The 15,585-nt window shown below is 46.8% G+C and overlaps 1 protein-coding gene across 9 annotated transcripts in view; it reads left to right on the top strand.

Moving 5' to 3' along the window:
• LOC126537915 (mediator of RNA polymerase II transcription subunit 25-like) overlaps positions 1 to 15,585 on the top strand; it is a 105,657-nt gene that overhangs the window by 34,523 nt on the left and 55,549 nt on the right. For all 9 annotated transcript variants that reach the window (XM_055074539.2, XM_055074535.2, XM_055074538.2 and 6 more), the window contains exon 14: positions 3,136 to 3,475. In XM_055074539.2, coding sequence (XP_054930514.2) covers positions 3,136 to 3,475 — 340 coding nt within the window. The remainder of the gene's footprint in view (positions 1 to 3,135; positions 3,476 to 15,585) is intronic.

The following is a 15,585-nucleotide window of genomic DNA, read 5'->3' as shown; positions in this document are numbered from 1 at the left end:
ACGTCTGCTAAAAGCATTTACCTGGCGGAATGGTCAGCAGGCATAAATACTGCGCTGACCTTGGAGGTGCAGTCATCCTTGGCCAGCCGAAAAAGTCATTGTTGCTTCTTGGGGCGGTACTGGTCAGTCCCGGTCTCATGGCGCTCCGGCCAGCTTAGCGAGAGCACGTTGTAATAGTTCCTGTCTCGTTTAGTGACAGGCACCATGCTCAGCTAGTGTACTCTAGCTATAGCTATGTAAGAAATACATGTATCTTGAATCTAATGCAAGGGCGGCACACTGGCATCAAGCAGCCATGCACGACCAGATGACAAGAGCGCTCCCTGCGTCAGACGGATCCTCTGCATCGCTTCGACGGCTTTGACAAACCATCACGTGACCATACATCAGGTGTCCAGCATTCAGTAGGGGGTGCTGTCACGACGTCCGCCACCACACTCCTGCATGAGATTATGACGACAAGGGAAGGAGCTGAGTTGCACCTCCTAAACTATTCTTTCTGTGTAGTCTAGGCGCACCGAGGGACGATAGCTTCGTGTGTGCTATTAGCGGCGAGAATTTGGAGTGGCGCCCTCTCGCAAGTGACGTCATGGCCAGGACGCCGCTCATTCCCTTTGTGTATGCTTGGGGTATAAGTGGCTCAAGCCAGGCACTTACCCAGGGGGGCCCCCCGCCCCTCCTCCCTTCCCGCCCAGGCCACCACCACTCATACACATTCCTAAAGTGCCGCCAAATCAATCTTGAGACTTGGCAGCTATTCGGCGGTCATGATTTTGCTGCCATTTTCACTCCTTTTGGATGGCAGTAGTAATTGGCATCTCCTGGGGTGTGAAGGCCAGTTTTCTCATCGATTCAGTGCCCGCACGAGAAACTCGAGATGGGTTCAGTTGTCACCATCTAGTGAACTATCACGCGCATGACTGTTGCTTCATTATTTATTTCATAATGCCTTACAGACCCCATGAGGAGCATTGAGTAAAGGGGACATACATCACAGTAAAAAAGTTGTATACAAGAATACTGCAAAGATGAGTAGAAATAATCACTGCAAAACAGGGTTACAAATGCAGGGCTGTGATAGTAAACAAACATTGGATAAATTTGTATCAGTTAGTTCAATTGTAGCAGTTAGTTCTACCTTCTTTGTTTAGACTGATCCAGGGACTAGGAAAGGGATTCGGTTCGTAGTCTGCTGGTCTGTATGCTCGTGGAAAGCTTCAGGCGGAGACAATGCCAGTTGTGTTTAACTTTTCCTTTTGCTTCATTATTTCCTCGAGTGACAGCTCGCCGCAGTGCTGGCAAATCCTCGGGACCATATACCCGGGATATGGGATAGATAAGGTGGAAAATAAAATAATGCCAAACAGAGTCCATCATCAAACCCTGCGATAACCGTTAAACCTATAAGCAATATGACTGTCACCTGTTACCTGTTACCCCGTCTGGTTTTTCCCTAATTGTACAGCAGTTTTTGTGCAAAATTTGCAACTGTAAACAAGAGTCGCAAGCAGTTGAGAAATTAAGCGATATACTGAAGGAGAGAGTAGAGGCAACAGCCAAACAGAAATGAAATGCAAAAATTAGCAAATTCGACCATTGTTCGTGAGAATATTTATCAATCAACATCTTTTTATTCAAAAAGGAAGTAATGAAAAGCCTCTGGAAGTGGCAAATATTTCCGATCTCAGCTATTAATGAGCCGATTTGAAAATCTTTTGTGGCAAAACACTACCTAGAGGACATTTAACAACTTCCAGCATATAACCAAAATTTGCTATGGGGCCTGGTGAGGGGCCCTTTAAGCAGATTCTTTGTTTGCATTGGGTCTATGGAAAACCAAACAAACATTCCCATGTTGTTCGTTGTATGTGAGAATTCAGCTTGATTGAGTGCATCCTAACAAGCGTTCACTGCATTTGCCCGAGTCTAACACGCCCCCAAATCAAGCCCGCACCTACTTTCTGTGCTTCCAAAGTGGAAAACTAATTTAGAAATGACATTGAAGCTTCTAAACAAAGTAAATGCACGCCCAATCTTTTAGCAAGACATATGAGGAAGGGTCTAACATGTGTTGCACAATGATGGCCGGTTTTCTAAAGTCAGCTTTGCCGCACTGTTTCTTAAAGTCAGCTTTGCCTAAATACACCGGCATTATGCAGTAAAGCATATGAACCCCACAAAGGCGGTTATTGTTTTGTATCTGATTCCACCACGCAAGCTATTTGCAAGCTATTGCAAAGTGCAAACTATTACAGAATGCAAGCTATTGCAAGCACCCGAGATCTTCTCTTCTTTTTTCATCTGTGTCAAGTTTGTTGTGCTGACAGATCATGAAGCTATTTTCAGCCCATTTGTTATGAAAAAGAGGCAGTATGCATTAGAATCCCATAAATACCCCAGTCAGACATGATGAGCTACAGTTTTTGCTTGAAAACCTTCCTAGGACTGACTGGTCAAGTTCGAACGGTCCGGTGAGGGCCAATGGATATGCTTGCGCACTGGCCAGGGCCTTTGATTGGGAGCTAATCAAATGAGAAACAAGATATCTGGAGTCAAACTAATGGAAGTCTACTGTATAACAAATGTTTCAGCTAAACGTTTCATGGCTATATTAGCATGTAATGAACATATATCCATATAACGAATATCGGATATAACAAAGGTATTGTTTGTGTTGGATGCAAGTTCGTTATAACGAGGTTGTACTGTACTTGTGCTCGGTATGCAAGGGGTAGTTTCAGGCTAGGTTTGAATTATTCATTTATTCAAATTAAGAGATTTTGAATTATTGGGATTTCACTATATGTATATTATTATGAAACTTACATTATCTATCTTGTAGTATGCTGCAGCTTGTACTGTATAAAGCTGTCTGCTTGTCAACAACCTGGAACTTTTACTCTGCCTATGTCCAAGTTGCACATGGTGTGCTGGAGGCCAAGTCAGATGACTCGCGTCATCGCCTTTCGTCTTGGCAACATGACAATCGTGTACTTGTGTATTGTCAAATAAACGCATTTTTCATGGTCATATTCGTGAAAACGGGGCACGCCCAGCAGCAACTGCATATCTTTCTTTCTTGGAAAGGTGGTTTTCAAAACTAAAGAATAAAAATGTCTCCGTGGCCCAATGCAGGTGCGCGGACAAATGGCCGCCAAAGCTGACCCTGCAGCTGATGCCACGGTCGATGCTGATGAACGTGGTGCTAGCGGTAAAGAACGCATCGCGCTGCGTGGTGCTCTCCTTCGAGCCAAACGAGCACCTCATCAAGCTGTCGCGCTTCATGAGCTCGGCTTGGCTCGGCCTAGTGCACTTTGCGAGCCCGCCAGCTGACATCAAGCTCATGCTAGTGGTGTACATGGCAGAGAAGAACCTGTTCATGGGCATGGTGGCCAATGACCAGGAGAGCCTCTATGGGGCCGTCAAGCAGGTCATCGATACGCACCGCAAGCAGCAGCAGTCCAAGACAAAGATGGTGAGCGGTGTGGCCTTGGCCTGTGTGACTTCACGCTTGTATTCCAGAGAGAGATACAAAACCTTTATTGAAGACTTAAAAGAAAGATTTGGGTGAGGTCCTTAGTCCAGGGCCCCAATAGCTGCTGCCAAATTTGAGGCCCTGTGGACCTGCATTTGCTGGACCGCTGGGTATCCGTTATGCAGCAAAACCTCCCACTGTATTTATAATGTTTGGATAGTAGAGGAATAGGAGGGGTATCTGGCCAGTGGATGCTGACATTTTATTTCAGCGTTGAGAAAATTAAGTTGAATGTCGGAGACGCTGTTGTACGTACACCTGTTGCGGTAGGAAGTTGTGTGCAGGATGTTGATGAAGTGGAGGCTAGGGGAGGTATTGGGCCTGCAGTTGACTTACTGAGGAACCTTCATCTGCCCTTTTTTCTGAATTCCTCGCACCTTCCTCCCATTGCTCATGCTTTGGCACAGTTTCAAAGCATAAACATGGCGCCGAAGGCATGAACTAGTAGTTTGTGATGGTCTCAGTAAGGAACAGAGGCAGGTAAATGAGGTAAACGCCTAAAGACACCTCTTGAGGAAGTTTCAGTGCACCAAGCTAAAGGAACACATTCAAATCAAATCAAATCAAAACACCACAGGAATGTTGGGTACAGTCTAGAAGAACATACGAAGGCTTAGCTAGAGGTCGGTGCCTTGTGCAGGCAGTGGGGCAAAGTGGGACGTTAGTTCAAATGTGAGCAGTTTGTGAAGTTCTGTGATGCTACAGGATAAGCTGATGAAAGATATTGCTGTAATACAATTTCAGTGTCTTATGGCTAGCACAAAATCCAAGGTAATATAAGGCATGGGCCAAAACAAGGACTGCTCAGTGGCTATGGTGTTGGGCTGCTGAGCACGAGGTCGCGGGATCGAATCCCGGCCATGGCGGCCGCATTTCGATGAGGGGCGAAATACGAAAACACCCGTGTACTTTGATTTAGGTGCACGATTTAGGTGCACGGAGTCCTCCACTACGGCGTGCCTCATAATCAGAAAGTGGTTTTGGCACATAAAACCCCATAATTTAATTTTAATCAAAACAAGGAAGCCAGTGGCCATACAAAACATGAAGTTCTAGTACACAACAGCTGGCAAAACTATGCTTAGCTTACCTGTGCCAACGGCAGAGAAATTAATGCATTGTTGGCCAATGGCCTTTGGTTGACCACTCGTGCTTAACCCTGTAAAGCCCAAGCATAGTTTTACGGGGGAAAAAAACTAGAGTGACCTGTTCACCTTTATTTCTGGCCATTTTTTACAAAAAAACAATGAAACACTATTTGAGTAAACACTTAATTGGTGGGGTGATTAATTAGTTATTTGTTTGCTGAACTACTTGCAACTGAAAAATCACTCCAGCATGTCAAAAACACTGCAATATATTATAGACCGTTTAATGCACATCTACTGTATACACTGGAGTGAGGGTTTGCACTCATGTAACAGCCGCACCCTCAACTTACAACATTGAAAAGCAAAAAATAAGGAGAGAGAAAACCATGAAGCTACACTCTGGGGTGCCAGATTAAATGACCAATTCTGACTGGTGGCAGTGCCCAATTGGTCAAGTTTCATCATGCATGCCACCCCACCGCAGCAGACAACAAAGGTTGGTCATGCGCAGCTTGGCCTCCGAGATTGGGAGAATGTTCAGTTTAAGATGCCATGTTGCATGTGGCCTACTTTCGGCATCTGCTGTGTGGCACCATTATTCACTACGTACATACTGTGGCCTGCGTTATCACAGAAAGTTGTCAAATTATTTTGCACTTGTTGCGGCTTTCCCGGCGTTCAAATTTTGCAATAAGACTACATCTTATGGTACGACTGGCCACCCTGTATAAGCAATGCCTCATGACTTCGAGCGTACCGGAATCGTGGAAAAACGCTAACATAATCCTAATCCATAAGAAAGGGGACGCCAAAGACTTGAAAAATTATAGACCGATCAGCTTACTGTTTGTTGCCTACAAAGTATTTACTAAGGTAATTGCAAATAGAATCAGGAACACCTTAGACTTCCGTCAACCTAAGGACCAGACAGGATTCCATAAAGGCTACTCAACAATAGACTATATTCACACTATCAATCAGGTGATAGAGAAATGTGCAGAATATAACCAACCCTTATATATAGCTTTCATTGATTATGAGAAAGCGTTTGATTCAGTCAAAACCTCAGCAGTCATGGAGGCATTGCGGAATCAGGGTGTAGACAAGCCGTATGTAAAAATACTATATCTATATGTATGTATATATATATATATATATATATATATACATATAGATATCTATAGCGGCCCCACAGCCACCGTAGTCCTCCATAAAGAAAGCAACAAAATCCCAACAAAGAAAGACGTCAGGCAGGGAGATACGATCTCTCCAATGCTATTCACAGCATGTTTACAGGAGGTATTCAGAGACCTGGATTGGGAAGAATTGGGAAGATAAGTGTTCATGGAGAATACCTTAGTAATTTGAGATCCGCTGATGATATTGCCTTGCTTAGTAACTCAGAGGACCAACTGCAATGCATGCTCACTGACCAGGAGAGGCAAAGCAGAAGGGTGGGTCTAAAAATTAATCTGCAGAAAACTAAAGTAATGTTTAACCCTTTCGCTGTCGGACCTTTCTGGCTGTGACGCACCCCCAGTGTCGGCTTGGTTTCAGGGAACGAGCGTAACAGGGAATGAACATAGCAATTTATTTTTGATTATGATTGGTATACAAATAACATAGTCAATGCAATATGCACATTCAGTGTTCTGCAGCTGTTTTTAGTAAACATCATCATCATCATCAGCCTGACTAACATCCGTTCAACATCCGAATCTGACGATGCAGAACTCATCTCTTCCTCGCATGAGACGCTGTCCGAGTCCAAATCCGAGCTCGGCTCGTATTCTGAATCGGAATTGAGCCACCGCTCCAATGAGCAGACAAAGGTCCCGCGCGCTCAGCCATTCGAAAGTAACCGTGCGCAGGGAGGATGCGCTTTCAGTCGCCCGCTCAACGGAGAGAAACGGGACGTTGCGTGATCAAGAAGGCAGAGGGAGATGGAAAAAGGCTAAACAAAGTTCGAAGGGCTTTACGTTTACTGCTGCAAGTAGGAAGCGAGGGTGCGGCGAGAGAGCGAAAGCAGCAATCGAGTCACTCTTTTTGGAGAGGCAACGGCGCGTGCGCCTGAACTTGACGCGCCGTCGTAAACATACCAACAGAAGAAAAATAAAAACCTTCAAACCAGCGGAGATGGCAGAACAACCCTTGAACACATAACTACACGTGCGCGACGCATGATCCACCAAACGCGGAGCCACCGCGCCACTCAGCGAAGAGAAAGGGGGGAGTGGCAGTCGCACCGTACTCTTCAATACATGTACTACACAGGTCGGGGCAAATATACAAACTTGTAGAAAGAGTCAACAGATCGCGTGGCCAGTTTAGGAGCGCCAGCTTTGCGCTCAGGCGCGAAATTTTGAACGCACGATAGAGAACGTACCGGTACGTCAGTGACACTGTAGGGGGGAAGCGCGATGACGTACCGGTACGTCCGTGACAGCGAAAGGGTTAACAGTCTTGGAAGAGAACAGCAGTTTATGGTAGGTAGCGAGGCACTGGAAGTGGTAAGGTAATACAGTCAACGACCGATTTTTCGGACCCTCTAGGGAACGTAAAAACGTCCGAAAATTCAGGCAGTCCGAAAAATGAATGCATGCAAAAAAACGCACCCTTTTTATTTTTTTCTCAGATCTAGAGGTAAAGGGCGAAGTAACAGGCTTCCGAAACCCTGCCACAGCATCAGTGAAGTGGCTATAAAAAGAGGCGTTCAAAAACTCTGTATGCAGCCGACTGCCGGTTTATTATGTACATGTGCATCGTCGGGCAGCCGGTGTTATTGCTGCAGTGGCTTGAAGAACTTGTTGATAGTTGTTTTGACGGCGTTCTGGTTGCATGCGATCATATTTGCCTCGATCTGAGCAAGGGTCATGTCAGCACTGTACACCGATGAGAGTCAACAGTGCTCGCGTCAACTCGGCGCTTGTAGGTGGCACAGGCATTGGCTCCTCATTTTCAACATCGGAGTCTTCTGAATCCCCCACAACCCGACGGACTATTTCCTCGTCAGTCAGTTCTGCGCGGAAGTCGAGCTCGTTGTCAGCGTCAACAAACTGTTCAAAAGTTATTTCCGTGGGTATGGAAACCCCAGCAGAGCGGAGGTCGTTGATCACGTCGTCCGACGGTACTGCTTTCCGCGCTTCGATGCCATCGGCGAGGACGACGAAGACGGAGTGGGTGCCATCGAAGGCAAGCGAAATCCTCAAGTTGCGAACAGTGGAGTTCGCTGACGAGTGTCGAAGCACCTAGGCCTAGCAGAGCACACTTGACACAACAGACAACCACACACCACGCTAGCCAAAATGTGGCCTGCGCAAACAAACAAACGAAATGGCGCCGCTCCGGAAACTCCGCCGGAGGCGGAAGTGCAGCGATGAACATAGCCATCGTGGCCAGACCAAATCGGTGTGTGACGACTAGATTCGGCTAGTTGTGGTTCAAAGTGGTGATATGCTTCGGCTGCAAGTGGATTTCCTTCTCAAGGGCGCTGCGCGAGGAGCCAAAAGACCTTCTGTCCGTCAAAAAGTCCGGAAAATTGGACGGCGGGGGGTTCGAGCGTCCGAAACGTCAGATGTCCTTATACATTGATTCTATGGGGCTCGTGGCGGTGCTGTGAAGACATCCGAAATATCAGGCATGTCCGAAAATTTGGGCATCCGAAAATTCAATCGTTGACTGTACATCTACTTAGGGCAGGTAGTGACCGCGGATCCGGATCATGAGACTGAAATAATCAGTAGAATAAGAATGGGCTGGGGTGCGTTCGGCAGGCATTCTCAGATCATAAACAGCAGGTTGCCATTATCCCTCAAGAGAAAAGTATATAACAGCTGTGTCTTACCAGTACTCATGTACGGAACAGAAACCTGGAGGCTTACAAAAAGGGTTCTACTGAAATTGATGACGACGCAACGAGCTATGGAAAGAAGAATGATAGGTGTAACGTTAAGGGATAAGAAAAGAGCAGATTGGGTGAGGGAGCAAACGCGAGTTAATGACATCTTAGTTGAAATCAAGAAAAAGAAATGGGCATGGGCAGGACATGTAATGAGGAGGGAAGATAACCGATGGTCATTAAGGGTTACGGACTGGATTCCAAGGGAAGGGAAGTGTAGCAGGGGTCGGCAAAAAGTTAGGTGGGCAGATGAGATAAAGAAGTTTGCAGGGACAACATGGCTACAATTAGTACATGACCGGGGTAGTTGGAGAAGTATGGAAGAGGCCTTTGCCCTGCAGTGGGCGTAACCAGGCTGATGATGATGATGATGATCATGATGATGGTACGGATCGTTCAAAATAATGCTTTTCACTGTTCCTTGCCTGGTTTGTCAAGGCAAAAAGTAATTGTTGTTTTCTTTTGAACCCCTCATCATAGCAGTGCGTCCATGATGTCAGCACGTATGTAAGCACATGCAGTCATAGATTGGTGTCTATTACCTTCAGAGCTGTGATGTGGCCACCATAGGGGGCATGGACAAAGGCAACTTGGCATGTTTTTGTTCGTAAGAAACTAGGCAACTAACAACGCCAAATGTGATATACAGTCGCCGACCGTTTATTGGGACCTCACGGGGACTGCGGAAATGTCCGAATAAACAGGTGTCCGAAAAAGCAGATTAAGAAAAAAAAATGAAATCCTTTATTTCCACGCACTTATTCGGGCTCGGCAGTAGGCTTGAAGAAATCGTGAATGCGCCGTTGCACGCTGTTCCGTTTACGCGCAATCAGATAAGCCTGAATCTCGGAGAGGGTCGTACGGCGGCAGAAAGCACAGCCACTGCTTGTGCATGCTCCGCATGCGACGGCAGTGTAACACGTGGTGCGCCGTTCTTCCGACTCAGAGTCATCGTTCGGCGGTGCAGCAGAAACCTGACGAATGACCTTGCCATCGTCAGGTTCTGCGCATGTCAGTACAGCAGTGTCAGCACCTGTGAAACTGTCAAATGAGACGGTGTCCGGAACTGCAATGCAACCACTGCGCAGGTCTCGGCAGAACATTTTCCGCGTCAGTAGGGAGCACATCGGAAGGCGACAAATCTTAGGCCTCCCGGCACCCGCTTGTCGGCATTCCCCAGCGCAGTCTGCGCGGGCACTGCCGGCGCCACTAGACACTTGACGCGATGTTTCCGTTGTCGCGTTGGATCACCGGAACCTCAATATAGCACACAAAGCAAACACCACCATGTCCACACCAGTCGCACAAACGAAAAACGTGGCCTACTCGCAGCGTCATGCGCGAAGAAACAAATCGGCTGCTGGCTTGTCTTGACATGGCTTACTAAGCTGAAACCGGAACTACTGTAGAGTCACTCTATCGAACCAGGCAGAAACGATGATGATGAGCGGGGATTTGCAGTAGCGCCACTTCGGGGGGCGGCAAGGAGGCTCCGTTCAAAACAAACAATGGCGTTCAGCAAGTCGAACCATGCACCGGTCAGAGTTGGTGCAAGGTGCTCTCGATTGAGTTGGCTCAAGGAGTGTCCGAAAAATCAGACGAGAGGTTGCAAGGTGTCCGAACTTTCGGCAGTTGTTATACATTATGGTCTATGGGGAGAATTGTGGTGCCGTGAAGCTGACCGAATAATCGAGCACGTCCGAATTTTCGGAGTCCGGAAAATCAGTCGGCGACTGTATTTAATGATCGAGACCCTAAAATGCAATGTTTTGGTGATATTTGAGCCATGGTAAGCACAATATCTTTTCTGTATTGTTCAGATAAAAGTTCAGGTCACTTTACTGTGCCCGGTGGGTGCAGCAGACAGCAAAGCAACCGACACTGTCATTAGGGGCCCCGCTTTGGTACAGCTGGGTAGTGATGGTGGTGGGGGTCTTATGGCAAAGCATAAGACATGTGAACCGAGTTAAATTGATGACACAAAACAGCACTTGAGTTTCATCATCCTTTAACTCAATCCACGTTTCTCGTACTGTTTTCACCTTTCTGATGTGGGCTCTCTCTTTCTTCACTTGGCTTGGCTTGCAGCACCCCGTGTCCATCTGCAGTTGCACCATCTCTAATAATACTCGCCTTTGCTTAGTGGCTGGAAAAAATTTACACGCCATTACTGCTGGCCAAAGCCGCAAACTGAAGTCCAGTAATTTTTGTGTCCACCCTTGCAACAGTTAAGAAAGTAAAAAGCAGCTTAGCCAGTTTCTGGCAGGAATTTCTAGACTGCACTACTAGTTATTTCACTGTGTAGCTGCTTGTAGCTTTTTAGACATTTATGGTATTCTTGCAGATAACTTTTCCACTACCAAGCAGTTTCTGGAAAAGCGATCTAAATATACTGATTGTTTTTTGTTGAGCCAAACAAACATATGCGCAAAGTACCATATTTACAGGATCGTAAATCGACCTATATTTTAGAATTGGAAAATCTGTAGTGGGGGGGTCGACTTACAATCTAAACCAAAACATGGCACAGCCAAAAAAACACGAGACCAACGAGATATCAGGGGAGCTACAACCTAGTTAAAATTTTATGTTTGCTCTATGGCCCTACTCGTAGTTTTCACTATCCCGCGCCTTTGTTCGCTTTTCGGAAGGGTTTTTCAACATTTTTTAGGTTTTTACAGCACACGCAACACTCATGGGCAGTGTCGATAGTCGATGGAAGTGCCGCTGTTCCATTCGCAGTGGCACCCCCAGAACCGCGGCGCTTGCAGGGAAGTTCATGGAAGAGCAGACGCCGCTCATGTGTTTCTATTTCCCTGTAGCTTATATAGGTGTTCTATGGTAGCGTTTAGTTTGATGCGTTTGACTCGACTGCCGGCTATGTGCTACTTCCACGCTTCCTCAGTCGTCATGAGTGCTCCAGAACCACTAAACATTTGGCCCTCGTTCACAGCAGCGTTCAAGAGAGCTGCCATCCTTTACGCCGAAGAAACAAATTGCTGCGCAGCGGGCTGCAAGTTTGATGTTTCTGAACGGTTGGTGCAACAGTGGCGACTGCAGCGAAGCAAAATTTTCACCTGCGACGGCAAGTGAAGAATTTCCCACAGGCCGAAATCGGGATGCTTTCCGGAGCTGTAGGTGAAGCTTCTAGGGTACGTCGCTGAAGTGCGTGATCAGTCCCTACCAGTGAAGTGCGACATGGTCATGAAACAAGCCCGGATCTGTGCCTTTGAGGACCTGCTCTGCCGTAAGTACAACGAGTGGCTGGCGGCAGAAGACCGGGAAACGCCAACCTGACCTGTCAAAAGAGCCTCCCTGACGGCTGCATGTGGTTGCGTGCATTCGGCATGGGCTGCTGTTCCACAAGATGTCGTAGTACAGTCTTTTCCCAAATGTAGAATTTCGCTGGACGACGATGTGCTGTGGGACCAAAGCAGTGATGCCGATAGTAGCACTAGTGAAGACAAGTAATCCGCTGACCATGCCGCATACTAATAAATATTCGTTATGGAATGTGCCCTTGGGTATGCTCTGCCTTTTTTTTTTTTCTGTCACGCGATATGGGGGGGTCGACTTACATTCGAGTCTACTTACAATCGTGTAAATACCGTAAAGGCCAAGGAGATGGTTCTGAGTACAATTGTTCCAGAGCAAGGCCTTGTAGAAAGGCCACGAGAAACTGATTACAAAGTAGGATTTGCTGCTGTACTGTTAGAAACCAGTTCCAATCAATGAAAATCACCAGACAGTAGTGCCATCTCGAAAAAATACTTTGTAATACAAGGACATGCTGTTCTCAAAATTGGGTCTAATTCATCAGTGTACCCTTTCTTCTCTTGGGGCACCAGGTCACATGCAACGTGGAAAAGATACACGTGCAGTGAAGCTCACCTAACAATGTGCGGTGAAGGCGAACTTGTATATCTAGATGTTCAACTCGCTGGGAAAGAGTTACCGGCATACCTGCTAACTCTCTCAAATTTTGCAAACATTGCGTCAAAGTTTCAGAAATATTCTATTTATGAAAAGCTTTGCTCATCAATCTCCAAAGTTACTTTTGGAAGTCTTCTGATGGTGAACGGACACCAGAGGGATATTCGCTTCGAGCAAGTTTATGTTACAGCATGAAAAATCAACAAGAGCAAGGTCGCTGCTAAGGTTCTACTTAATCTCAAAATAATTGTGCTGCATATCAGTTTGTTCCTTCTTGACTGCTGCAGCTAAGGTAAATCATCAATAATAAAGTGTGTATGAATCTCACAAAAGGAGTGTGCTTAGGGCAAACTGAAAACAAAAAGAATGTTCGTAATGGGGGGCGGGGGGGTCGTGTCTGCTGGATCTTATTAAAGAATTCTAAAGTTCAATCTTGGCAGGTATGGTTAATGGACATGGTTTTAAACCATTTAGTTAAAGGGCCCCTGAAACGGTTCGGTCAAATTTTGTAGACGCGTAGGGGGCAGGTAAAGTTAATCATTCACACCACAATTTGTGTAAAACGTCTCATATTAAGAGAGCTACAGACGATTACAAGTTACCCTCCTCCATAGCCATGCATTTTCTCCTCAACTCCTTCACCGAGTGATCGGGGCTAAGCTCCGCCTTCAAGGGACACTAAAGGTTAATATTAAGTCAACGTAGACTGCTGAAATACCATCTCAGAAACCTCGAAACGCTTGTTTCGTGCGAAGAAGAGGCTTATTTTAAGAGAAAATGCGTTCTGAAGCGTCCGCGTAGCTCTAGCGCAGTTCGAATGACCCGCCCCCCGATCGAGGAGTATTGACGTCATGGTCTCATAGTGACGTTGCGCCGTCGGTGAGTAAAACTGCTCCCGCAGACGGCGCTACCTCTTTTCTGCGCAAAACGAAAACGCGCGGCCAAAAACAGAGCCAAGACAGAGCCGACAGCAGCGCGAAAGCGGAACTATAGTGGCTAGCGGAAGGGAAAGCGCGCGACGATAAGCTTGTTCTTTATTTTATGACGCCAACTTCGACGCTCGTTGCAATGGACGACCCTGACAATGACACATTGGCTTACGATGCTGGGGTCGTTGGCTCGCGATTTAAGCACTGATGAACGTGACCTGCTGCTGAGGGCTCGCGCTGCCGGCGTCATCGTGCTGTCGGCGGCCTGCTTTGAAAGGCACTCCACGCGACTTCACTAAGTCGGCGTTGAACTCGTAATCCTCTGGACGAAAGTGCAGCGAGCACACTATGTGATTTTTCGGCTCTTTGCCAGCGTGCTGTGGCAGAGGTACGGCACTTAACCATTTCGAACGGAGAGGTTCACTCGTTGGCACACAGTGATAAGTAACGTTGGATTCGCCGCTGCAACTGCCCTTGGCCAAGTTCCGCGGACCATTCGCGCATCCCACGACATCACATGGACGTGGCATTCTCGCTGCTTGTTCCAAATGCAAGTTTCGCGAGCCAGCGGGACCACCGCAGCACAACGCGATAAAGAAACAACTGAAACTCCGAAGCGCGCGCAGAGTCGAGCGAAAACGAAACCTTTCGATCACCCGTACTACTCAAGGGTAACGTGAAAATGTTATTTTTTCTTAGAATCGAATAGAAGTAGGCAAGTAGCATTTTCTTCCGTCTTATAATCTAATGAAATGATCTTTTTAATACGAGTTTTTGAGTACTAGCGACATAAATTATGAGGAGTGCTTTCGTCATCGGGCTAGTACCGGAATGTTGCCGGGGGGTCTCAAATCGTGTCATGCATTTACCTCAATTTCTCGGTTACTAAAGCTCTGTTCGCGATAATATTGACGCCTTAGACATTCTAGAGCATGGCTTTATCACTTTAACTTGACTTTCTGGTAACCTTTAGTGTCCCTTTCACTGGCTCAGCGTCATGATGGCACATCGTGTCGTCGACTTCCGTTTCTCTAGGAGCGCGCGCGCGGAGCCTCTCCTAACTCTCCGCCAGCTGCTTGGCAGTCGACCCCAAGGGAGAGTTATCAAAGCAGCGTGCGTTGCAAGCATTCTGTCACAGCACCGAACGTGTCTGGTATTCTGGTAACCACAGGCGAGCTGGGCATTTCGACGAAACCATGGAGGCATAAACTCCAACTGATGAAGGAACCTTAGCATAGACGTACGTAAGTGGCCTGGTCGTTTTACACTGTCCAGCCAAATGGTGGCGCAGAGCTTAACCAGCCAAACAAAGCGCTAATATTGCGCTAACCAAATGTAAAACATTTTAAACATTTACAGAAACAACATGTTATTGATTGCGATCCTGTGAAATATTTACACCAGCAGCAAAGAAGAATACACTTTGTTACTGCTACTGTGTTTGGTTGAGCACTGTGCCACCAGGTGGCTGCACCATGCAGACCATTCACGTTTGTACTTCTGCTCATCCCATGAAACGGCACAGTCAAACGGCCAGGCACTGTCCCTTTGCACTTGCATTTACCCCAATATCGTACTCGCGAAACGCTATTGTGATAGTAATCCTCCTATGGTACAGTGACGGCAGCAAACGCGCAAATCCTGGCGCCGATCGGATAGCAACAGTCCGGTGCGCTGGAGCCACTCTGCTCGTCTGCTGCCTTGCAGAGGGACACGATGTCGCAGCTTGACATACTGCCAGTCGCTATGTTTGCGGCCCACAACGCAACAAAGGCGAATCGTGGCGCTCGCAAAAAGACTGAGACTGACACTGACCGCGGAGATTTCATCAAAACGAAGCGTGTTGTAACACAAGCAGACGACACTTGCTGTACTGAGAAATTGTTCTTGTGCATTCTCTTTCTGTTACTTTCTTTCTATAGAAACAAATTAACTCACATTCCAACTATTACGAACAGCATTTGTTCACCATAAAGTTGGAAAAAATTATCGATGATGTGCCCTGGGTAGCCAGTCGAATAGCTCGCCCTACTGACGTCATTTGGGTGAATGACGTCAAATGGGTAGGGGCGGCTGAAAATTCAGCCGAGCAGTGGGCTGCGATCAGCAGCGATTTAGATTTTTAAAACCTTATAATAAATCACAAGCTTTATGCAGAGCACTTAGATGCGTCAATGATCAAAAGGACCTACTCTAACG

The sequence above is a fragment of the Dermacentor andersoni genome, chromosome 4 (genome assembly GCF_023375885.2).
Source record: "Dermacentor andersoni chromosome 4, qqDerAnde1_hic_scaffold, whole genome shotgun sequence".
In the NCBI taxonomy this organism is placed as follows: domain Eukaryota; kingdom Metazoa; phylum Arthropoda; class Arachnida; order Ixodida; family Ixodidae; genus Dermacentor; species Dermacentor andersoni.
This window is presented reverse-complemented; position numbering and strand designations above follow the sequence as displayed.